Source organism: Melopsittacus undulatus, chromosome 2 (genome assembly GCF_012275295.1).
Source record: "Melopsittacus undulatus isolate bMelUnd1 chromosome 2, bMelUnd1.mat.Z, whole genome shotgun sequence".
Classification (NCBI taxonomy): Eukaryota; Metazoa; Chordata; class Aves; order Psittaciformes; family Psittaculidae; genus Melopsittacus; species Melopsittacus undulatus.
This window is the reverse complement of record NC_047528.1, coordinates 118,833,166-118,859,466: the sequence shown is the minus strand read 5'-3', so window position 1 is coordinate 118,859,466 and position 26,301 is coordinate 118,833,166. Positions and strand designations below refer to the sequence as shown.

At 41.0% G+C, this 26,301-nt stretch overlaps 1 protein-coding gene across 1 annotated transcript in view; it reads left to right on the top strand.

Moving 5' to 3' along the window:
• Positions 1–10,264, top strand: part of NECTIN3 (nectin cell adhesion molecule 3) — a 61,258-nt gene extending 50,994 nt beyond the window's left edge. Inside the window, exons 8-9 of the mRNA XM_034060103.1 lie at positions 6,841–6,903; positions 7,406–10,264. Coding sequence (XP_033915994.1) covers positions 6,841–6,903; positions 7,406–7,582 — 240 coding nt within the window. The 3' untranslated portion in view covers positions 7,583–10,264. The remainder of the gene's footprint in view (positions 1–6,840; positions 6,904–7,405) is intronic.
• Positions 10,265–26,301: the final 16,037 nt, after the last annotated feature.

Here is a 26,301-nt window from a genome sequence, read left to right as displayed (position 1 = left end):
TCTGTGTCTCTAATAGTGTTTGCCAGACTGTGTGCCTCTTGAAAGTAGAAAAAGCTATAGTTTAATTTCTGTGGTGATAAAAGAATATGCATAGCTTTATAAACAGTCTTCGTGGGGGGGGAACTTAAGTGATTTCAGCAGCATCATCTTTGCTGGTAACAACTGTCATTCTTCTAAGCTGTTAAAGTTTGTGTGGATCATAGGATCATAGAGGTGATCCTGGAAAGCTAATTCTAGCAAATGAGGAAGTTAAAGTAAGTGGGGAACAAGGAAGGATAAGACAGTCCTTTGTAGCTACAGCATGGTCTTGTGCTGCGCTGTAGTGTTTGTGAAGCTCCAGGTGAATTCAGAAGGCTTCTTCTATGTTAGACAGCACAGAAGGGACCTGTTCGTGGGAGACAGCTTCGATTAACAGCACTGATTGTTGCACTATGTATAATAAACTAGTTTGTCTGCGAAAACTGTGATCCTGACTGTAGCCTTTAAAGTGTGCATAGGGGTTGTATATATTTAATCAGTCAGTCTGATTTTATTTCTGCTTACACTGAAGGAAACATTAATCACCTATCAGTATTACTGAGAATTAGATTGTAATTGTTCTTAATGGGATTCTTGTTTCATGTTGAGTTGCTTGTATGAATAATGAGATTCTAATAACTTGTGCTGAATTAAAAGACTGAGGTAACCCAGGCAGTCATTTAATAACAAATAGTGCTTTTGCAGTCAACCTGTGTATCTTCACAGCTTTAAGGACCATAGAAGCCTTTTTTCCTTCCAGAGGCATGCCTTAGGAACAAAAATTCTTCACCCACCTTAAAGACAGATTTTGATGGAATCTTAGTAATGCTGAAAATACTCTTGTAGGTTATCTTAATGTGACTGTTGGTTACTAAAGCTCAGTTTCTGATAGAAGCTTTCCTCTGTCTCATGCAAGTAATGCATGAAAAAGATGTTGTGTATTACAAATACTACATTGAGTAGTGCGTGCTTACATTGTTGCTGAATGAAACACCAAACTTTGGAGATCTGTTGCTGCTTTTAGTAGCTACATGATATTTATAACGGTAAGAAGGTTTAAAGCATGTAGTTGGCAAAAAGTATGATAGATTTTTGTTCTCTGATTTTGAAGGCTGTATGGCACCTAAGATAACACAAAAGGAAACGCTTTTCTGTGCTCAGGTTGGGCACCTTGCGCTAACTGTGTAGTAACTCTTCTGTCACTACAATACTCGACAAATGCATTATCAGTGAATCATGCTTCTGCCGAAACATTCCTGTGCTTTAGCTGTTATGGTAAAAGATTATCTTGCTTATAGAATCAGAAGATATTGACTGTTGTATTATTTGTGCATCTGTAGTGTCGCTACATGGCAAAATGACAGTGAAAGGAAATGTAATTATTTATCCTTTACTGGGTTACTGATGAAGTGTGTACCTTACTGTTTTCTTCTTTGGGACTCTGCTGTCAGTGAATTCTTTCTTGGTTTTGCTTACTGTGGCTTCTGTTAGTACTTAAAAGCTAAAGCTGACTGTGGTCTCTGTTTAGCATAAAATACAATTGGTTATCTAAACATATTTTATGCATAGATGAAAAACCCTAAACAGACTGACGCACATCATCATTTCCCTGAGACTGGATAAATACAGTTCTAAGTTGGTTTGGGTTGCAAAAGATGCAGTTCTTCTCCAGGTTTGATGTTAACTATGCTTTATTTAAAAATAATGACATAATGTTGTTAGTGTAGTTGTTATTTTTTACTTCTCTGGAACTCCAAATCTGGAGGCTGAGTCTTCTTACCTGATACTACCTATGATCAACATGTGCTCTGTTATGCTTGAGACAAGAGCCTCTGCTTTATCTAACACAAGTGTCAAAATGCTAGCTTTAGTCAAGAAGTGCTTGGTGGCATTGTTTTGGTGTAATAAGCCACCACTTCAGTAAGCAAACTAGCAGCCTGTCACTGTGTTGAGTGCTGTTAGACTGAAAGTCTGTACTGGCTATGTAATTCATATTCCAGATAGCATTGTTTAGTCATACATGAGAAGCAAGCTCATGAGCACCTCTCTAGATCAGACATAAGATTCTGGCAACACTGAAAAGAAATGCAGGTGAATTATCACTGCATCTTCAACAGCAATAGATGATGAATTTCAACCTGAGTGGAAATGATAGGCTGCACAAAGCTGCAGAGTTAAAGAGGAATTATTATAAATTGTGTCTTCTATATACTCATATAACTGAGGGGTTAAAATGGATTAAATTTAATTTAATTCTGGTAAGTTGTTATATGTAATGTGCAGATATTCCAGTCAGGTACTGTTGAAATCATGTGTGCAAATATTCCAGTCAGGTACTGTCCAAATTGTGCACAGTGGCTTTCTTGGTTCTTGCCAAGCATTCCAGGTGCAATTGAAAAAGCTGAAGTTCTCCTGTCCCAGTAGTCCATGTTGCCCATATCTGAGTAGATGGGGGTTGATACTAAAATGAAGGGGTATGTTGTAGATATTTGATAATACTGGATAGCTTTTGACATTTATAGTTACTCCTTCCAACTTGGAAGGTTTAAGTATACTTTTAAATATATGCTAATGTTTATGTGCTAATGTTAAATAATAAGCTACATGTGTCTGAAAGTCCTATGAACCTGAGTACTCCTAATAATTTTTCTGTACTGGTATTTGCAGATGCCCATTTATGTATTAATGGAATCACTTAAGAATTGAGAAGAACCGGTTCACTTATGGCCCTAAAAGTGTAAGGCAGAAGTCCAAAGCAGAGGAATATTAAGTGGAACAAAGGAAGAATTGCAGTGTAAATGGTTTTATTTACTGTCAAGATTGTAGGTTCATCTTTATCAATATTTTAGCAACTAATCTATAGCTTTTGTTAGGTAGCTTTTCAATAATCACTATAGAAATACTAGTCTGCTACATTAGAGAGCAGTGAGCAGCCTGAAGGCTGGGTCTTTGTTGAGAGCAGAATCTCTGCTTGGCAACGGAGTTCTGGAGCAAATCAAAACTTGAACTAAATGGATGTGTAAAAGTACAAAAGTTAAGGGTAAGAAGGAGAAAAGAATGGAACATTACTGAGTTCTTTTGAAAAACATTATGCAAGTGTTACCTACATGTATGAGCACTTGTTGGGTGATGATGGAGTTTCTGCTCTAAGACCAGCAACTTAGGCACTTTGTGTTGTTGCTGCCACTGTGAGACTGTTGGAAAAAGCAGGAATTACAAAACAAACACTCAGTTGTGCAAAAGACATAGCTTTAGTTTATTATGCTCTTACACTAGTAGCTAACTGTGTCATAGAGGGGCGAAATGTAATGAGTATTGATTCAGTAGCGTAAACTACTAAATGTAGTATCCTAAGATATCCTAAATCATAATTCTCAGGTAGCATTGCTTGATGTGATTAAAATTGGCCATGCTTTAACTCAGGCAGCTGGTGATTAACTGCATGTTTGGAAATAGCCTGTTTTGCTGACAAAAGCACTCCCATCACAACAGTGCAAGAGACCCTTTCTTTTATAAAAGGGGAGGGTTTGAATCTTGTGTGTTAAGTAACTTAAGCTATAATGAGCCTAATGCATAGCTCTATCTGATCTGGAAATTGAGATCAAAACCCACCCCTCTGACAGGAAGCTGACTCAATTGTAGGAAGCTTTACTCCTGATGAGGAAGTGTGCTCTAAATCTTTCCCTGCAATTAAATACCTTTATTTGCAGAGATTCAAATGTATAGTTGCAATAGAGTTTTTCTTTCTTAAAACTATGATGAAGAAGGGAATGGGAAGGGGGGTTAGTGGAACATTCAGATAGAGTTTCAAACCATAAATGCCTATTAAAGAACTGGCTTCCTTGGGATTGGAAAATGTGTTTGAGTGTGCAGTGTGTTTATTAGATGGAGCTCAGAAGAAAGGCAGGGAAGCATTTATTCCTGAAAGAAGTAGAAATTTGATTCCCAGACATAGTTAAAGTAGAGGTGAGTATATAAATGTGCGCAAAATGGGAAGTTGTATTTTCTTTAATGGTTTTGTAAGTTAACTGAGTTTTAGTTCAGCTGTTTGGAAGGTTCTTGTATTGTCTGTCCTTGAAGATACAGTGCTGTGCTCTTGTGCTTGGGTAGGTTGTTCTGGGGAAAATGAGTTGGAGTAGTTCAGGCCTGGGCTCTTTTGCTTAGTTCGAATTCTAAGTTATGTTGTATGTCCAAGATGAGTATATAAGGTGATTGATGCTGTAACTGTTGCTTGCATAGAACTAATTCAGCAGTTTATGTGTGCAGGCAGGTGATGAAAATGATGACCTGTTTGGTCTAAGTAGTGAAGGAAAACTATATCCATCTATTCTCATTTTGGAATAGGGTTATTTAAGAACTGTATACAGTGTAGCTTGTTTGTTTTCGATTGTGACATGAACCCTGTTACAGAAGGAACTCTTCTTGATGTATTGGGTCTTTGCTAGCTTTGATCGATGAGTTTTCTTCATGCTGTTGCTTTCAATGTAGTGCAGTTGTCTTCTCTTTGGAGACAATTACAGGCACCATATGTTTGTCTGCCTTTTGTCTTCCATTTTGTCACATAATTTCATAACTGCTAAGGCTGTGTTCTGCATGTCAATAAAGCTTCACCTTTCTAGTCATCATTGTGATATTTTGTAGACCAGTGTCTGTGTAACTTCAAGGTACATGGTTGTTCCTTTTGGCTGTACCAGAGCCTGTTGTCTTCAGCTGCTATAATGTCATTTCCAGTTTTTTCCCGACTTGATCACTTTGAGATTGCTGATGGCAAAGCAATGGTAGAGGTATGAAATTGGCTAGTGTCAGACTGGAGCTAAAACAAGAAGTATTAAGCTACAGTTGTCTGTTTTCTGAATAAATCTGATACCTACGCAATGAGAACTCCCTGTTCTTAACCCAGGTATACTTGTAAGCTACTATGAAGAAAGCTTTTTAAACTTACCATCTTTACACAGCTTAAATGGGAATTACTGGTTTTCCAGGAGTTTTGCTATTTTATGTGCCAAACCAATCCCAGATGGTTTTAGAGTGTTGATTCTTTGTTTAGAAGGAAGATGATTGAGGAAGGAGAATGGATTGGATGTCTTGAGCTTTACAGAATAAACTTTAAGTTGGTGGAGGAAACTACTTAGTTGAGAAGTGTTTCTAGTGGATCGTGAGTCAAGCAGTAAAAGTCCCAAGATCCCACTAGGGAGAGACCTGAGCAGCACCTAGATCCCTCTTCTCTCCCATTAGATCAGTGTGGTGAAACTCAGATAAACATTTATTCTTGTCTTCCAGCAGATGCCAAATTTACCATAGCCTGCCTTTATGTGCTTGTAGTTTTACTGACATGCATTTGTTCTCTCAAATTGGCCAAAGCATAGTAATGCTGTTGGGGATACTGGTGTTCACTATGTGTGTTCAGGCTCAGTGCATTAGCTCATGAAGCTGCCACAGTTTTGGTCAAAAATGTAAGAGTTATAAGTAAGGCAGAGAGCCATGGCTATCTAAGACTACCTAAGAACATCTCTGTTTAGTATGGAGCTTCTCCAAGACCTGACTGAAGAGTCAAGGGGTAGAGGTATCTCACATGCTTTTGATCACTAGATTGCTGTCAGATTTAGGACTGTTGTTATTCCAATAGCTGCGTAATGCTAAAGAGTTTTGGAACTTAGTGTTAAGGACTCAATAAAACTATATTGACCTTGGTGGTGGGACTCTTCCTGGGGAACTAACACAGGGCTAGTAACTGCAGAATAAATTGACTTTCTAAGAGTAGGAGAGGCAACTGGTTAGCAGGACCCAGCTGGATAGTAAGTTGGGGTTTTTCTTATGCTAGCATACCTTATGTTCCAAAAGACTAATGGGCTTAATGAATCAAGCAGTGGACTCCTATGTGAGTTGCAGAAGAACTTCCTGCTGTATATGGCTGTGTTTTAATTAACAAGCCATGCTGAATAGTAGGAGCAGACTACAGTTGTCATGAAGGTGTAGAGTGTTCATGCTGTGTGTTTGGGAGGATTTCGGTTGCTATTAGCTCTTGTCATGTCCTGTGGATAGAATACCAATTAGTTCCTGATGTGCATCTAGCTGTCAGGGCTTGCTGGACCTCTGAAAGAGTGTTTTGGAGAGATGCACTTTGAGGAACAGGTTTTAGGCCTCACATAAGAAGGTAATGGTGAAACATCTAGGAAATGTGAACTGTCAGTTGGAAAATCCATCAGCGGAACAAACTGGGTTAGACAATCTGTAAATGCATCTATGCTGCTTTAATTAATAAGGGGAAAATAAAATCAGTTTAATTGTACTGAAGAGCAATTACTTTTATTAGTTTAGCGTACTATCATTACAAATGTTTACTTTTTCAGTGGGAAGTACTTTGCTTAATGTTATCAAATTAAGAAACAAATACTCCCTTCTACTCTCAGTAGCGTACAAGTAAATTCCTTTTCTGCTATATACTACTGTGCAATATCAGACCCAGCATTTACTCGTATGATGCGTGTGAAAACTATGAACTGATTTTTGCCTTTACTTTGGTTTAAATCTGCAGTTTATCTAAAACCAGTCACATTAAAATAAAGCTTTTTAATTTTCCTCAACTATGCTTATGCTTAAATAAAGTTGCAAACTCGAATGTGTAAATAACACTTCTTAAAATGACAGTAGGTTCTTTTTTTTTCCACCAGAGATTAGCTTGTAAGTATTCCTGTTAGTGGTCAGTTAAGGCACTTCATGGAGCAGATTGTATTTTGTGATGGCTGGCATTTCTGTATAGACTGAACCTGTTCTGCAGTGTTGAATTTTGACTGGCTTCCCCTGTAACTTCTCTAATTTCAGAAAGAAAGTTTTGCTTTGCAAAGCCAGTGCAGAGAAAAGGATACTGGAAACTTTCAGCACACGGTAAATAAGATGGTTTGAATTCCTGATAGAAGCTTTGATTTCTTCTTCTTCCTGAAAAGAAGCTTTTAAGGATGCCTTTTATAAAGAGATGTTATAAATATTTCTCCATGCTAGTCACTAACTGTTGGATGTGTGCGTTTGTTATCCTTGAAGTGGGAAGTACTTAGGTAGTTTTACGGACTAATACATAAACAGTATATCTATTGCTTTGTTGATTAAATTCAGCGTTTCTGTGCTTCATTTTCATAGTTTTGATTCACTTTTTAGATTTATTGAACCTTAAAATCTAACTTACTTTGAAACAAACGTTTGAGGTTAACTCCGAGTAGCTACTAACGCTTTTGTCATGTCTGTTAGTGAATGCACTTTTTAAGTTCATATTGATTCATAGGGCTATTTTACAGATCGTGCACCTTCTGTTTTGCTTAACGCTTTAACAAAAACAGGAATTGCAGATTCTATACATGAACTGTGAAACTGATTGCTTCTTGTGTGTGTTTAGAACATTGTGAATGGAAGACAACTTACTTATGAGGCTGAAGAGCCACAGGAAGAAGAAGATGTTCAGCATATGTATCCTGTTTATCAGCAAACATACTACAAAAACTGGAGCAGCAGATACCCAGATAACTCAGGACCTGGAAGAGTCTACATCAATCCAAGGGAGCATTATGTATGATTCTGTACCCAGATGTCTTTAACTCTGAAGATATGAGGAGTTTAATACCTGTTGACAGTATGCCCAATGTGTCTTGTAGGCATTCATCTCTGAAATAAGTGGTTTTGGGTTTTTTTCCTGTGGGAACAAATTGCATGGAGAATACTATATAGATAAACACTATGGAATTTGAGACTTACCTTGCTTCTAGCCTTTGGTATGTATTTGTAGCTATATCAGCCTGCCAAAAGAGGAGAGGCATTTAGCTTTATTAACCTTTACAGTTATAAGATGTATAAACTTGATGAATTGGTTGACAAAGCCCAAAATGTAGTCAAGGTGTTTCCCTGGTTATTTCTGGGAACATTCTGTCTCTGAATGGATATTTTACAATAACCTCTGTAAAACAATATAAAAGTAAGTAAATATGAGCAAGACAGCTGAATCCTTGGTGACATAATCACTTTCAGCTGAGTAGTTTTTCACATCTTAGAGAACTTGGGATAATTGTCATTTTGACTGGCATTAGCTATTGATTTCTCAACTAGCTCTACCTCTCCCAGTCAAATGAGCAACTAGACTACCTCTCAAATACTTGGTTCCATAACATAAGTTGTGTGTCTTCCCACCTTGTTAAAAGTGAAGCAATTTCCTTACATCAGAAACTGTGTTGTTTTATATTGATCCTGGCGGTTATTTGATGTTACTCGTTGGTTGTAGTTTCAAAGTATCTGTTGTATGAAATTTAGCTGTAGGAAATAGATGACCAGACAGACGAAACTTCCTAAGAGAGTCTTAGGTATAGCTGCATCTTGCCTACAAATTGCTCTTTAGCCATTTTTCCCATATTAAATCTTGATTACTCCCATAGTAACTTAAAGTGTTACTCCCTTATGAAGTCTTGCAGACTTGGTAATAAATACACTTCACATTTTTTTTTTTCTCTCAGTTGCAGTAAAACTGCTTGTGATGTGTTCTTACATCTTAGCAAGAAAAGGAAAACTTGAGTAGACTGTGAGTAGTTTTCAGCACTGTCCTTCAATCTTAGCCAGTAGTGTGCGGTAACTGGAGTATGTCCTGGTGTTACCAGTGCTAACATTACCCCATGTGAACTTTTGAGTATGGGATGGTGGTTGAAAAATGTGCTTAGAATCTTTCTATAAAAACAAGGCTTTCCTTTGGAGCAAAAAGTAAATGTTTAACAAAAAAAATAGCCCATAATCTGAAGTGAGCTTACAGGACAATCTGAAGATATTTTAAGACACCAGGAAATAAGACACTGACGAAAATTTGCTGGAGAAACTGAAATGACTTGTGTGTTCTATACACCCTAGTACAGAATAATGATTTTCAGTCATAAAATGTTGAGAAGAATGGCCATGTCACACTCAACTAGCTTTTGTTGCATTATTAAACATTACTTCTGTGATATTAGGGTTTTCTCTGAAGATGCTGGAATGTTCAGAGGGCAGAGTCATACTTGTAGAAGCAATAGAATTGAAAGCCGGTATAGTTAACTGTGCTGCAGGCAGGATGCCATTTTAACCTCTATTTAACCTGCATTCATCTCCATCATAGTAAAAATTAATGAGATATTCCTCTCCACAACAGGGCCAGGTAAGTATTTCTGGTTTGTTGAAGGTAGCAGCTGCATCATGACTTAGGTGCCCATATTCCTTTGTTAAGCAGCTTTACGTTACATGATGTGGATGCTGTTAACAGCTGAAGGAATGGCAAGGTAGAAGATGGAAGAGAACCTGTTTCTCATGAGCTTAATTCAAATCACTGTCTACTTGCTTTTTCTTAGGGACTGAGCACATTGCTATAAACTGAGCAACTGTTTTCGACTTTAAAGTCTCCTGCTGTTTTTGAGATGTAAGGAGGGGATTGTGTGCCCCATAATATGTTTTCCAATAATGTCATTTTAAGCAGCCACCTCTTTCCACAACCGTTGCCTTACCTAATTCTTACATGACTGCAGCTGCAAAAAATCATCTCCTGCCAGAAAATGAGAAGAAAGTAATGTCCTGGACAAATGTTAAAGTGAATGGAATGACAGAACATTGAGGTTAACTATACTGTGTGAGGTAACTTTATAGTATCAGTAAGCAAAACTTCATACAAAATACATCGGGATATATAGAGTGGTTGTAAACTGTTATTGTGATAATGCTTCCACTACATTCATTAGCACAATGTGATATTGAGCAGATGATCATTTCAGCTATTATGTTGGCAGATGATGTAAAACCCAGTTATTTGGGGTTCAGACCCCTTCTACTGCTGTTAATTCTTATTTGCAAATCATATTTGTTTGAAGAGTTGAACCTTTGGGGGAAGGAGGAAGGCAGAAAGCCATCTACAAAGCTATAATTGCTTCTCCGAGTTAGTAAAGACAGTTCAAACCAGGAAAATGGAGTCCAGCTGTGTTGCACAAGTTACATATCCAGCTACATATAGAGAGCTTGAATTGAACTACCCATCAGCCCTGAAGTCAGTAGGGAAATATATTATCATGTTTATTACCTGGGAGATATGGTTTGTTTGTAATCTATTCAGGGATATTTAGTGTGTTAGGGTGTTTTTGACATGTTGCTTATAGTCTTCAGTCTGACTGGGTTTTGGGGTAGGGGGGTTTGGCATAGAATGCTCTGAAGAGGACATTAAATGTCTGCTGAGTAGAATTTCCCCCAGAAAAGGATTGCACAGATAGAAGTTTAATCTGTTTTTTTAAGACATAGAAAATGTCCTTTTGTATGGTTGTACATTTTCGAATGTTTGTATTTGTATTCTGATTTGAATAAAAGTATTTCAAATGCAAACTTTTGCTATGTTTTCAGATTTAGGATTGCTTAAGGTATGGAAAAGATACCGTTTTCTTGGTGATATGTTTCCTCCTCTGTGGTGTATGTGCAGAGCATGTGTTCTGTTCTCTAGCAGTACCACTTCTGAATATCTGTGATGCTGGATGCTGAAATCAAATTTCCTTTCAACTTCGTTTTGTTTAACAGGGGTCTGTTAACTGAATACCCAGTGTAAAGTGAACACCCAAAATCACTGTTGAGGGAGGTAGGAATGAAGGGGAAGAGTAGGAATTCACATCTCTAGCTTTGATAATGAAAATAGTAATCTGCTCAAGGATCTTTACATTTTACAAGCTATTCTAATAATGGGAAACATGAGATCTCATGTTTGGCGTATGTCCACAATGTTTGTGGATGTAATAGAAAGGAAAACTAAGAAAATACACTAAAAAAAAGGGAAACACATAAGATTATTAAATGACTACTGCTGTTCATCCTCAAATTATCTAATGTATTGGGTATTTAGCTCAATGCAAGCCTAACAAGAAGGTGTGATTCACAAAGAGGAGAGGGAAGGTTTGCTCTTTCAGATAACTTTAGCTGTTTTCTTGTAGCATTACTTGTGTTGCCTTCTCTGAGTGATACAAATTCAGGTGCAGAATGCTGTGGGCAAACCTAAAAGAACCAGCTTGGTGTGGAAAGACATAAATGACCTGGCCAGTTGTGCTGGTGGTTAAAGGTAGTTATGCTCTAATGAAGGGCAACCAAGATAAGCATAAGTTACGGTCAGGTGTTAAGGTGTGACAGTTCGTGGTTGTATCTCAGTAGGAGAACACTTTATTTCTCTGTGGAGATAGATGGGTTAGAAAAATCAGTGGCATTAAAGCCTACCAACCTGCATTCTTCTTTTTGTCTTGCTGTTTAACTGGTACATATTTTGGCAATATTTGTAAGCATTGGAAAATTGCTAGGCAGGAGTGATTTTGCTCAGAAACCAGTCTATGAAAGGACCCAATTGTGGATAGTGCTTTCTGGAAGAACTTTGTCTCTTAAAGTTTAGGCAACTTTCAGGTTATGCTGCTGAGCACTTTGTGCCTAATAGCACCAGACGCATTGAAAAGTAGAGGCCTGTGATTTGATGCTTAGCCAAAACCTGGACTTGTTAAGGAGCCTACCTGTCAAAGTAGTGTTTGAAAGCTCTAACTGTTTCTGACATTCAAGTTGCTATATTTATTGAGAAGTGTGGCATTGATCTTGGTAATGAAGGTGTAACTGAATGATATTAAGTGCACAAAAAAAGAGTTTTGAATCTTAGTAATAATTATTCAAACAATATGAAACCCAAGTCAAGATGCGTTAGGCATTTTAATCTGCACTGGCAACCCCTCAGTGCAGCTTTTCCTAGTCTTATGATCTTCCTTGAGTTGATTTTATGCTGTATCTAAATCTAGATCCTTCAATTGCCAGTGGAAAATAAGTTCTACTTAGGAGCCTACAAGACAAGCTGTGATTCTTCTGCCCTTTGTGTGACTAGTAATCAGGACTGTATAATTGGAATTTAGCTTACTATTTTGGGACCAAGTTGGAGACAAAGTAGGCTCCAGCTTGCTCACCAGCTGTATTTCAATCTACTGTGCAGGGCTGCACACAGAATGCACAGATTATGCTGCGTATAATAAAAAGGCATTTTACTTTGGATTTGGCCACAGTTTTATTATATTCCTACTTGAAATGTACTCTTCCACTGGGATAAACTAGATTTATAAGATAACGGAGTGACAAGAAACAACTTTATTAATGCTGATTGATGAAAGAAAAAGTTTAAGGATTTGCTGTTGCATTTTACCTGACTTTGGTCTGGTTCTGGTAAAAATGTACTTTAATGGGTTCAGAGTTTTTTTTATGGTATTTCTGATGGTATCTTAGATACTTTTGCTGCTCTTAATGTAACCTGATAATTTAGGTGTCTTTGACCAAATCCTTATCTGCCACTGTTGCCTCTGGTTCCAATGCAGAGCCAGGTGACTTTGATCTAAATGCTGGGAAGTAACTTCATTTTAGCATCTGCATGAAAATAATAGTCTGGCTGTATGGTAGACGAATACAGGGCGGTTGGGTTTGTCTTCTGACTAAATAGGCTCTTTCAAGACCACGTACAGCTACTTCTATGGCTGTTCTTATTAACCATAAAAACCTGAAGCTGCCTGAGTTTAATTCCTCAGCTAACAGAGATCTTTCTTTCCTAGCTGTGAATTGAGAGGAAAGAGAGAAATTACCATGGACATAAAACACCTTTGTATTGATCCAGATAGGTTTAAAATCCAAATTTAGTAGATAGCATCACTTGTAGATTGGTCCATCCAGGTAGGCTAAGCAAATACACATGACATTTAAGGTTGCTGGAGGAATACTTGCACCATTTCAGGGTATGGTGCTTTGTTTCTAATGCTTGTGACTTTAATTAATGTTTCCCTTTCAGCTGGATCTGTTTGCTGTGGCTAGGAATATTCATAGAAGATCTGGATTAGGACCAAATAACAAATATTTGGCTAAAGCAGAAAGTCTCACGTGTTTGGGAGTGTTTTGTGTTGGCTCTTCAAGCACTTCTAAAATTGGCTACTAAAAAATAGGGTCCTAAAGGTTTCCTACTACTTTTAACTACAAAGTCAAGCCATCTGCTTTACACTTCCCCTTACCTTGGAGAACAGGAATTCTTCCTGGCTGGGCTCGATGCCTGAAGCCGTGTGGCACAGACGTGGCCATTACTAAGGGTTGTGTCTGGACAGAAGGATGACTTTACAGAACCCCTCACTGTGGGATTGTTCATCTGAGCAGCCAGCAAGGCCCCTGGTGTCCTGTGACTTTGTACACTGGATAGACTAGCCTTTACTTAAACCAGAACCGCCTGCCCTCTGCCATGTAGATCTGTCTGGTTTCTGTTCTTTAAAAGGGAGCTTTACAGATTCAGTGTTTCATTCAGTTACATTCAGGGTTATTAATGAAACTAATTCAGATTGAAAAGGCATCACACACCTTAAAAAACCCTATTTTGTTTCTGTCAATTCCATAGCTTGTCTGCCTCCTACCCCTTTACTACATCCTTGCACCTTCTGTATTCATAAGATGCTTCTTTGCCCAGTGATCTCAGATCTCAGGTAACAGTCTCCCCCCTAGGGTTTCCTTTCTCTTTATAATCTTGACTAAATATTCTACTAAGGTAGCAAGGGTTTTATTAAAGAGAAATTACTTAAGATGGAGAATAGGTTGTATATTTTACCTTAATTGTCTCTTTTGCTTCTGCTCTGGCTTCTTGGGACAGGTAAGTTTTGATGTTATAGAAATGGTTGAGATTGTGTTGCACCATTTCTTTTCCACCTCTTTCATGTTCTGTAATGGTGTGAGGTAGCGCGTGTTCAGTAGTGGGGTTTCATGGTAAAATAGCTTGATCTCTTGATAAAAATGAGCTCTATGCCTTTATTATACTAAAGTAATGCTACTAATCAACAAAAAATACTACTCTCGGCCAAAGCAGTGACTGGGTTTTCACTTTTCTGAGACCATAATAGATAAACCGAAGGTAACAACTGTTTGGAAAGCTCCTCAGTGTCTGCTGTGTCCTAATAGCAGGAAGAATCTGGTTAGTTTGGATGTTGATGCTACTTAGCTGACTGTTGTAGGTTAGTGTAGGTTATGCAAAAGCTCACAGTTTTGAGGCAAAGTGAGAGATATAAAATTGTCACTTTCAAATGTGTTACTATGAAATCACGTCCAAGTTTCGCCATCTGTTTAAGATTGGATCTATATGCAGATTAAATAGCTGCATAGTTGTCCCCTAGTCCATCAAAAGACATTGAAAAAGCCAGAGATAATTGAATTTCTAGTGTCGCTGATCAGGCTTGAGTGTGTGATTCGCACAGCAAGTGTAATTGACCCCATGGATGTCTATGTGAAATAAAATGCCTGGGGGATACTTGTATGCTTGTAAGAGCGTTGATTAAAGAGTAAGGATTTGGGTTACTGTACTGGGAAATAACTCGGTACATTTGAAGTAACTAAGGAAATCTGTTCTCTTTAACAAGGCTGGGGGGTGGTGAGAAGAAGAAGCTGCAGTCAAGGTCGCAGAGCACAGTGGCAGCTTAAAGTAGAAAGCAGCTTAAAGTACAACTGAGTGAGTATGGTAAGTAGTGATATTGGCTCCTTTTGTGATGGAAGCTTCAGGTTTCAGGTAAGCCTTTGTCTTGCAAGATTGTAAAGGATCTTACCTTGAAGACCATTCAGAACTTCACAGGTCATCAGCCTTGTGTCTAAAGACAAAGCTGGGGGAGAGGGAGATGCAGGGAAGGAGTGGCAATGTTGTACATGCTTACTGCACCTTTTGAGCTCTCTTGCTAAGCTGTTCCTCTTCTGCTAGGCTGCAACTGCAACAGAAGGGTTTCTGCTACAATTCAGGTTCTCTCGACATCAGCAATTGTAGTTTAACTCTGGACTTTGCAATGCCTGTCCTCTTTCCCCATCCATCCTCGCATCCCACTTCTGACACATTTAGCAGTATTTGGGGTTATTTGCTTGGGTTTTTATGCTAATGCTCTAGAGTTAAAGGTTCCTCTGGTGCACTTCTGAGATGTTGATGTAAAGGCTCTTTGTAAACTGGAAATATCATAGTGTACTAGCAAACTAATGGGTGCCCTGAAAGTGTCTGAAGCTGCTTTGGACCTGCTCCAGCACCATTAGCCAAGCAGCATCTGAAATAGTCTCAGCTTGCATTAGAAGGGAAAAGTTCCTTATAAAACCACACGGAGTCATAAAGGTATTAGTGGGGTTTTTCTGCTGTTGATTTTATTACAGGACACAGCATAATGCTAATTGTCAGATAGCATCTTAATTTGTATACTTACAATTCATGTCTTCTAGTTCCTGAAAAGACTTCCAGTAAAGAGGTGGAGGAAAAAGCCCACCCAGGAGATAAACAAGTCAAATTGAATCCAAAATGACCATTTTAAGTGCTATACTTACTTAATGCAGTTTATATGTGAGCTTCCTGAGCTAGTCTGGATATTTTAGGCCAGATGTGCCCAGGTATAACTATGTTAAACTTTGCAAGAAGTGGGAGAGCACTTCTTATAAGCTATGTATCTTGAGTCACCTTAACTGCAGCTAGTCAAGTTGCTGCTAATGCAAATAAAAATAGTCCAAAAAATATTCCACAGCATCCATTGGTACCACACAGTAATAAATATTTAAAGATGAGGGGGAATAAGTGAAAGAGGCTTCTCCTAAGCTTCCTATGCACAATTTGTGTGGCACAAGATTGTTTGCTCCTTTGTGCGTGTTGGCTGATGTAGGTCAGGAAACCATCCATTCCCTGTCACAAACTCCAGTGTTGCATTTCCTGCAGGTTTAATTGTACCAATAATAGCACACTCCCAACATGAAATATCTGCTGGCTTTTATAACTGGAATTTTGGAATGCTCTAGGAAATGTAAATGTTCTTAATATTTCCCCTGAAACTTATTTGCTCCTTGTTACAAGGATAGGCTTGCTGCTCTTCTGAATGTAACTAAGCTTCGTTTTATTTCCTTGGAGATGGGGATTGCATTCTGAAAGATCAGATGTGGTTGTCCATGCTTGACTGACACAACTAACAAGTCTTAAACAAGAGCCCTCTGTTTAGGGCTTTTTAATAACCCTTCCCCTTGCTCAGTCAGAAGTCTTTTTACTGAGCTTTGTGTTTTCTAGGTGCCTGTGCATGAATGACAGTCGATTTAGGCTGTCTTGCATATGTGTTACTTTCTGGAGGTACTGCAGTCCCTGGTAGTGTTCAAGGCCAGGTTGGATGGGGCTTGGAGCAACCTGGTCTAGTGGAAGGTGTCCCTGCCTGTGGAAATAGGGTTAGAACTGGATGGGCTTTGAGGTCTAACCCAAACCATTCTGTGATTCTATGATGATTCAAGCTGAAAAGAAGCAAAGAAAAGCACCCAAACAAACTGACCAAGTGGGAAGCTGAATGTGCTTCCATACACGTGTCAAAAGCCAGTTTTAAAAGCTGGAGGTGAAGTCCCACTATGCTTGACTGGAGTATTAAACAAGTGAGGCTGAAGGGAATGGTGATTGAGGACTACTGTGCATCTGGATAGAACTTGCTCTATCTCAGGATAGCTTCAGTTCTATCAAAGAGCTTGTGTCTTGCCCTGATTAGTGTCAGGAAATAATTAAAGCATAATCTGCCTCTCTTCATTAGAAATGTTCTTGAATCCTTCTGTCATCAATGCTGAATGTTCCTATAAATAGATAGGAATATGTCCTCTCACATAATTCTTACAATTGCTGGACTCTAATACCAGCAGAAGTACACACTTGGTTTTTAAATGCAGATGAAGCAATAGTTCTGGATATTTATACAAACAGGCCAGCAAGGTCAGCTCTTCTTCCAGTAAAGCTGGAATTCCAGGAAGTCACCATAGGAAGTCAGCTGGTCAAGGAAAAAAAGATGGATTTCAACTGAAGTGTAAAATACATTGAACTCTGAGCAGCTGTTACATTAATTTAGATGAGCTTTTTTTCCCTACTGTTTGGATTTTGCCTACCTAGTCCCTAAACTTAAGTCTTTAGTTAGATAATAAGTAGCTTTTTTGCTGTTACTGAAATGCTTTTTGTTCACAGAATATGTGAAGTGAACACATGGAGCTAATTACTATATAATAGTCTTTCTTCAACTAAGTAAATACCAGGGCAAAGTGATTGCATCTTTCCCTGTAAGCCCATACAGGTAGTTACAAAGGAAAGCTGTCAGTTACTGTCAGGTACATTGACAATACTGCTACCCTCATTAAGTCTGTGATTGCTTGGTGTAAGCACTGAGTAGTTTTCCATTTGTGCAGCAGAGAGAGCTTAGGCTTCTTTTGAGCCTTCATGAGATCTGTGGTGAAGCCTGGTTGCATCTCAGCAGTCTTGTGCAGATTCTGAGATTCCAAGGAAGAAAGGCCCTGGAAGGGAAATGATCTTCCTTTTTATTCCTGTCCTGCTTTAGGTTTGTGGTCTTCATCAGTATCCTCCATCACTTGTGATTTTGCCTTCAGTAGCTGTGTCTCAGAAACATATTCAGCTGTAATATTTCCTAATAAGCCAAATTGTAGTCTGAATTTGAGTGGATCTTTTTGCTGATAAATGATAGCCAGAGAACAGATCTCTCTTTAGTTATACATGTGTTGATAATCCTGCTTCTCTCTGTTCATTTGTGTGAGTGCATCTCAGGATGCAGGGGTGAACTGAGGGAAGAAAATGAGCCTTTTGCACTGGTATGGGACACCTTCAACAGCGGAAAATGGTCTTGCCACAGGCTCTTTGTGCATTGAGACATGCTCATCCTTGTGGTGTAGTCTGTCACAGGTACAGTAGCTGTCAGACAGCCCAGTAAGTGCTTCTGCATGAAGCTGATAGCATAGCAGGTGCTTTTTGAGTAGTGTGCTACCAGTGTGTGCTGTAGTGAATGCATATTGTTCAAGTCCATACTAAACACTGAACACTGAGATGGGTTCTCTGTCAGTCCTGAATCTGCCTCTGTGTCTTTGAAGCTAACCATATGGGGTGCAAATGTAATTAAAGGACTACTTCTTCTGCTGTTGCTCGCCATTCCAAATGACTAAAAATACCCTGAATCCTTGAGGAATTGCTTTAAAAAGAGCAAAGATTATCATGGTGAACACAGGAAAAGCTGATAGGATGCTGCTATTGGATAGAATTGCCAGAATTGCCTCTGGTGACTGAACTGATGGACTGAATTCACATATGGGGAGAAGGTTTCCTGAAGTAAGCATCCTGCTTCAGCTTCAACTCTATTTTTGCTTCATTTTGGAAGCTTTTTGTCACTCCCAGTCACTGCAAGAGACTTGGCAGCCGCTGTCTTGTGCTGGGAGAGCCAAGACTAGACAGAGTACTCCATGTGGGGCTTCACAAATACAGAGAGAAGGAGGTAATTACTTCCCTCAGCCTGCTAGCTGCACTTGTGCTAACAGGGCCCATGGGCAGGGAGCCCTCATCACTGCAGGAGCACTCTGCTCACTCATATCCAAGTAAGTTGTTATTGAGAGGGTCCCAAGATGCTTTCCTGCAGAGGCCAGCACTTGCTCTCTGCTTACACAGTCCTGTTTAAGATACAGATCAAGTTCAGCTTCTATAACTGAGGAATCCTGCTGCATACATGGTTTAATACATACATGCACTGTGCATATAGGTGAGATGGGTAGTGGTAGCTCCATTTTGACCTTGATGAAAACATTGACTCTCGTATGCAGTGAACATTTGCTTTGTGTTTGGTCATGCTGGAGGTTCATGGTTTGCTTTTCACACAGCATGGTTCACTCTGCTGTTATGGTGATGAACCAAAGGTGTGCTGCAAACCAGGCAGTTATTGTAGGTGCAGCTTGGGATGAGCTCAGTCTCTTAACAGTGCTGTTAACCCTACTTGATTGTCTTTGGAGATCTGCTCTAGCTAAAACACTGTATTATATATATTTGTGGGTAGCAAAAAGAGGAATGATGCACCCACTTTTTGCCCCTCTTCCTTCATAAATTCTATCATAAGGGCAGAATCGGTTTGGTGAGTGATCACAATGTGGTTCACTGTAAGACAGTGGGATAACTTCTAATAAATATGTCTTTTAATCTGACTGGTCTTTTACCATTATCGCAGGTTTGGGGTAACTAGTTGGTAACTAAGGCCTTTTACAGAACTTTTCCCAGTTTTGGGGAAGCTGTCCCTGACTTGGAGGGCATATTAAACAAGTTGTGCAGTAAAATCCTCTTGCCTATTGCTGTCCTTGAATCTTCTTGGTTATCCTTGTGTTCAGGTCTGGAAGGGAAAGCAGCCTGACACAGTGAACTCTGCTGCCCTGCAGGCATTATTCCCTGTTGGCACAACTTGAATGTAACCTGGTTTAGGCTAAGACACAGGTGAGTTTTGCTCTCAAAGCACCCAGACACCCAGATTCAGGCATTATGGAAACAGAAGTCCTGCTGAGGGTTGATGTTTGTGAGTGAGAAAGGAGATGTCTTGCTGTTTGTCAGGACAAAGACTGATGGATCTCTCTTTGTGTGCCAGATCTAGTTAAGACACAAAGCAAACAATACTCCACTCCCCGAGAACAACTCTTGAAAGCAGCATGGTGAGGTTTGGTAACAAGCAGTGTATTATTTGGCTTCAGTAATAAGTCAAGGGGGAGGCATAGCCTACTTGAGAACTGTGTAACTTTGAACTGTGCTTCTCTTTCTCTGCTTAACTGCTGATCCACACTGCTGTTTATGAGGACACAAGATTTGATCTTCTGCTGTCTTGACCAGCGAGCAAAGAGAAGGCTCAAAAGTGCTGTTTGCTCCTTAGGGCTGGTGGCTGAGCCCATCTGTAATGCCAGCAGTGGGAGATGGCTGTGCCCAGGCATGAAACTGATGGTGTAAACAAGCTTGCACATGATGTGATGAGCAGTGAAAAAGGGACAAGGGTGAGCTCTGTACATCCTAATGTCCCAGCAGACTTGTTCTGGACCCTCACTTAGGCAACGTGTATGAACCTGGGTAAAAATGCTGTCCGGATTGACAGCAGCAATTACAGCACGGCTGCTGAATAACCCAGGCTGCAAATGCAATCAGACGAGAGCACAGGCTACTTGTTGCTTTAGGTGTAACAGATCTCACACGATTGTTTCCTTCTCAAGTCTTACGAAGTGCTTAGAGCAACTTTGGTTTTTTTCCGTGTAGTCCCAGCTATTTTATCTGTAGGAAACTTTAGAGGCCGCGCTTCCCAGGGAGCTGAAATGCTTTCATCTTCCCGCTTTAGATGATGGGTAGATCAAAAGCCTGGGAGAGGAATCATTGCCCTGGTTTTTACACATACTGCAGTTCTGAGATGCTGGTGGGGAGGAGGTGGGTATGTGAAAAATGTCCCCATGAAATCTGCTGGGACATATGGAGTACTTAAGACCTTACATGTGAGACTAGAAGGATGCGTACCTCGGGCTCTGAAAGTAAGCTCCCCACTGTCACATTGCATTGCTCTTACATTCGCTTTCACAGACTGGCATTGCTTCCTTTGTGAAGCTGTTGGTTTGTGAAAGGCTATTTAAACCCCTGATAGCTCTGCCCGTGTGATGCCTCCTGGTTGCCAGCTTACAGGTGTGTTTAGTAAATCCATCCTATTGACTCTGAAGGTGAGTTTCCTTTCTGGTGGCACAGTTATCGCCTCGTCGTGCATCTGTTTGCAGCAGTTGTATTTCTCCATTGCCCTTCACTGGGCTGGGTTAAAGAAGTTGAGCTCTCAGTCGGTAATGCCAAGCTGTTAGATGTAACTGCCTAAGAGACAAATAGTTCCTGAGCCTTCCTCTTGTTACTTAGGGTTTCAAATTGCATTCCAAATACCCCATCCAATCTCATGTATAGCATCAATGTTTTAGTTGTGTTATCAGTCTTCTGTAAGATGCAGAAGAGTGGGGTGTTTTTCTTTCCCCATCGTGACACATGCAAAGCAGCATGGGGTTGCTTTGCCACATGTGGTGGCATTATAAGTGTTCCCAGTGGCTGGTGGAGTAATTAACCTGGCTTTCCTTGCTTGAAATGCTATTACTGGAGCAGGAGGGTACATAATATGAGCACTGAGGCATTAGGATGAAAGTCATTCCACCAGAGTGGCCAGGAATTCCTGCAGAGCAGGCTCCTAGGGGACTCTAAATCCTACCAATTAGTACTGTGAACCCTCTGGGCATTGCTGGTGTGGCTGACTGGTAAGCTGCTAGCTGAATAGAGCACTGCAAACAAGCCAGGCATTGCTGGAGCTGGGATTACCTGTTTGCTCCCACCTCACACTGTGGTGTGGCCTGCCAAGGGACCTCTTGTCTGCGGGTTAGGTAATGATCTGTGCTGATGTTCAAGCCTGGTGAGTTTTGCATCTGAAATACTTCTGTGTTCCTCAACAGAAGGGGGGGGAAGCTGTAGCTGTAACCACGATGATGTCTTTGGTTGAGACTTCAGCAGCACAAAGCAGAAGCTTTCTTGTGTTACTGGGACTCATTTAGGCAGCTCTGCTGTTAACAGTGCACAGGGAGACTTCAGTTGTCTTCCCTCTCCCCCCACTCCAGCGTTTTGCACAGCAGAGGTGTATCCAGTGAAGAGCCAGGGGTTAACCTGCCCTGTGAGAGTCTACTGTTTCCCATGCCAGGGGCAGGATTGGAGTCAAAAGGCCAAGGATCTCTCCAAAATGGGAAGGTTTCTCCTGGTGGAGATGTTCTATGCAAACAGCAATGTGTCTGCTAGATAGAAGAGAGAATCCATCCCCCTCATTGAGCTGTCTGGTAGGTAGAAAGCAAGGTTTGTCTCCCTGTTCCAGTTAGTTTTCCAGAACAGAAAACCTTCAGGAGGGGATACTGAGGGCCAGAGTAGAACAGACTGAGTAGCCTGTATTAATCTCCATGTTAAAGCACCCCTGTACAATGGAGATGTAAGTTGCTTGAAGGTGGATTGGGGTTGGCTTTCTTTGGCTTAGCAGTCAGTATTACTGTGTTCCTCTTGGATTCTCCTGAGGTTTTGTCATATTACAAAATAGCAATAGATCTCCTGTTCACTGAAGGAAGATGAAATGCTATCAACTTTCAACTTTTTCAATGTCTATAACTCTTTACAACCCAGGTATACTCAGGGTAACTCTGTTATGTCACTTTAACACTTCATGGAGGCTTTGATGTCTGCAGCTGTATGTGTATCACTGGGCAGCTCGGAGGATTTCACTGCATGGGAAGTTATTAGATGTCTTGGATGTGTTTCACCAAAGGTACAGACCATCTTTGGACATTCCAACACAGAAAACAATCTAAAGCCTGGGCGCTGTCTCTTATTATTACTACAGAGCAGTAGGTGTCAGAGGCATGATCAGGCATTGGGGAATATTTAAAGCAAGTCCTGCTGTAACACAGCAAAAAATCAACGGCACCTCCCCAGTAGCCCCCAAGCTCTGTTCAGATGAGGATGGAACCTGCAATGTTACCAAGCCCATGCTGTTCCTTTTGGCTGGTGTTCTAGCATGTCTGAAGTAATGAGTCAACACAGGACTAATCAGCTGCAAGCCCCATCGCAGAGGACCAGCTAAGCACTAGGCAAGGCAAAACCTGCCAGCGCTGAAGCACAGCAGAAGTTAGACCAACACCTACCAGCTCATAGGGTTTGCAGCCTGAGCGCTCTGCTCTCACTGCTGGTGTTGCCAGCGATGTTGGAACCTGTGGATTTCTTCTCTTTCTGAAAGCAGACTGCACAAATCAATGTTGCCATGGAGAAGTGCCACGTAATCATCAGGGGCAGACGATGAACTAATTAATTGTTGACAGCTGAGTGCAATAGTGATAATACCCCTGGGATATCAACCAGTTATCGTTACTTTCAAATAGCCGTTTTCAGGGGAGCAGTACTTCCTTCAGTAGAGCAACACTGCTGGCTACCACATACTACACCAGCTACGACACAGTCTAGGCAGGGATGGATTTGTAACCCAATGGTCAGCCAGTTGTGGGTGAAAAGACATCTGATTTCTGCCTCTGTTTGTACAGATACGAAAGTGGAGAAAAGCTTCTTTGATGCCCAGAAACATGCAAGTGCTTGGGTCACAAACTTGTCATTTATAGTAAGATATATAATAAGATATAGAAGACCTCTTTCTTGTTTGCTGTTTCATTATTGGTCTAAATGTGATAACCTGTTGACAAGAACTCACTGATTGCCATGGAATGTCTATGTAACTGTTCTCCCTCTTGTTTTGATTGTTTGTCCTATTTGTTCTTGCTCTTAGCGCTGTCTTCCTGTCCTAAGCTGCTTGCTGAAGAATGTTATTAAGCAGTAGCATGTAGCAAGTTGAAATAGAAGCAGTACTTTACTAGAAGTGCTGAAAAACAGCTCACAAAACGCATGAAGATGTTAAATTACTTTGGGAAACTGTGTAGAACGTGTGAATTCTAAGGATTCAAAACCTTGCTAGTGGGAAGACACTGATCAGTCTTATGCTAAGGGTCCATCAAAAATAGCAAAAGGCTGGAGAACGAGGTAAAAAATCACATTTCTTGTAAATTGAACAGGAATTTTTTGTTGTTAAGGGAAGCAGTTAGGCACAGGAGGCAGCCTGCTTTATCCTGTGAGGGATGAGGGAAGAAGACAAGGGGAGATGCCATGAAATGCATCTGGGCTGGTAGGTCAGAAGGAAGCTGGGATGCCCTTCAGTGTACTCTGTGCAGCCTGGAACATGTAAGCTCATCAGTCAGTGTGGAAAAGGGCAGAGAGCATTTCTTTACCTCATGTTCAGAAATGCTTTGGAACGAAGACCTGGGCTTTTTTAAAAGGATGCATGGGTTTGTCCTTTCTGGCTGTAATGTGAATTGGCACATGTTCTGCTCATCCAGGCCTGGCTGTACCCCCTGCATCTCTGCTCCTGCACCTCAGTCAGAAATGTCAGCCCTCAGTCACAGTGGAGCCTGGTTTGCCAGCATGGAAGAATCTGAGCAACAAGCATCTTGGCCCATTACTGAATAATAAAGGTTGGACTTAATCAGAAGGCCTGCAGGAAATCCCTCACAGTGCCATGGCATGTTGAACGGAACTCTTGTAATGCTCTTTCCAAGTGGAAGATTGAGTGGGTGCATTGAGAATACACTCAGTCTGTCTGAAGATGCATTTCTGCAGCTGCTTTAGTGTTTGAGCTTGGTTTTCAATTCTAAAGGCGGATTTGCAAGTGCCTAATGAGATCTGCCTGGTCTCCAGCTGTGTGTGCTGTTACAAACAGTGCTGACCTGTCTCAGCTCTCTGGCTGTAAGGAGAGCAGTGTGCTAATGAGGGGCCTTGGCTGTGTTTCCTGCCTGCCTTCTGCCCAGACAGGCAAGGCTGTGTGCAGGAAGGGAAGGCGGGTGCTGTGGGATGATGTGCGCTGTGAGCATGGGGAGGAGGGTGCTATGGGCAGATCTGGGATGGTAGGGAGGAGGATGCCATCCTCACTAACACCAGTAACAGCTGCCTTGATTAGACTATTGGTTTGGGGGAATCTATTCAGCAGGCAGGGCAAGTCTGCTGTGTGTGGGCACTGCTAGGCTGTGGTTATGAGCCCAGGGCTGAGGGCACGCAGGCTGACTTCAGGTGGCAAACCTGTTGTGCTTCTGCATGTGTCTGCAGTGGGAAGGCCTGGCTGCTGCTGTAGTGAGATGTGAATTGGAATGCTGCTTTCTCAAGTCTGTCATACCGGTGCTTTGTGCAGAGTAGAACTAAGGTGGCACATAAGGAGAGCTGGCATTTGCACAGCAGCAGACCTTCCTCTTTGTAGGTCAGCCTACTTCTAATAAATGGGTTTGACACTGCAAATAAAGAGCAGCAGAATTCTCTTTCTCATAGCTGTCTGCTGCTTTTGCTCGCTTGTTGTCTAATGGAACTCTGCCAATGGGAGTTCATTTACCCAGGATTCCTGTTCCTTATCTTCTGAAGCAATGAGCTCCGGTATTAGAGTATCCATTCCCGGTACAAGACTGGGAAGGATAATGCTTAGGAGCAAGTGAAAACCTAGCCGAGTCACCAAAACACTCCAGGGTACTTTTGGTCACAGACAACACCTGAATGCAGATGAGGAAATAACAGAACAAGAAATTTGTAAGAGGCTGCTGCTTGTGATTAAAGAACGGTGAAAAGTCAAATTAGCATGGAAATGAACATGAATAGACAGAAAGGAATGAAGAAACTAATGCTGCACTTATGCTGAACTCAATTGGTTGGTTAGAGTGTTTCTATTGAGTGTGAGATAAATAAATCAGAGTTCCAAGTTAGGTGGTGATGGAAAGCATTTACTAGAGATTAATACAGCCTTTGTGTCACCAGGATATCTCTGTTGAATTCAAAGCTAGGAATTAGGTAGCCTAGGAGAGCTCCTTATAGAGAGCAACACCAGAAATGCTGAACGTGGAAGTCATACAGCATCACATGGTGATACAGTGAGAATGGAAGGCAGCAGTCACTGCTGTTGTCTTGCCAGATAAGGCTGAGAGGTTTGTACCATTGTGACCTCTGGAGGCTAGACCAAGTTCATCACTGTCTTGCTGCGCACCAGAGACATCTCCTGGAGACCTTCCCTCTCCCACCCTGTGTAATGCCGTACCTTAAAGCAGGCCAGGCAGCTAGCAGGCTCACAGACATTTTCCATAGGAGCTGAAAGTCCTCCAGCATGCTTTAGATCAGGCTTTTACAGCAGAGGTTTAGATTGGATATAAGGAAGAAGTTCTTTACTGTGAGGGTGGTGAGGCACTGGAATGGGTTGCCCAGGGAGGTTGTGAATGCTCCATCCCTGGCAGTGTTCAAGGCCAGGTTGGACAGAGCCTTGAGTGCCATGGTTTAGTGTGAGGTGTCCCTGCCCATGGCAGGGGGTTGGAACTGGGATGATCTTCAGGTCCTTTCCAACCCTGACTATTCTATGATTCTATGGTTTTATCAATCCATCTGCCAGGCCTTGATCCCTTACAACAACCTGGAAGCATCTTCCCTTTCCTCTCCCTTTGCTGAGTTGGCACAACATGAAAACACAGTTTTAACTCGGCTGCAGAGCAGCTGTTTTTTGGAAGCAGCTGTTTCAGTCCCACTGCTTGCTTCCACCCTGCATCAAATCCAACAGCTCATCTTTGCTTGCTGTCAGGAAACTGACAGGTAAGGCAGCTCCAGTCTATTCACTGTTAGCTTGGGGGGGGGTGTTATCTTTTGGCTGGGTCAGTTTTGCACTACAGCCACCTGAGTGCTCAATCCAGCTGATAGGGAAGTGTGAGTATTAGGTTGCATGGGTACATTGGGAAAGCCAGAACACCCTTTTGTCAGTAGCCTCCTGTTTGGTTGAGTTAGGCATGTTCAGTCTGAAAACTGTAATCATGGTAACTTAACACCCTGTA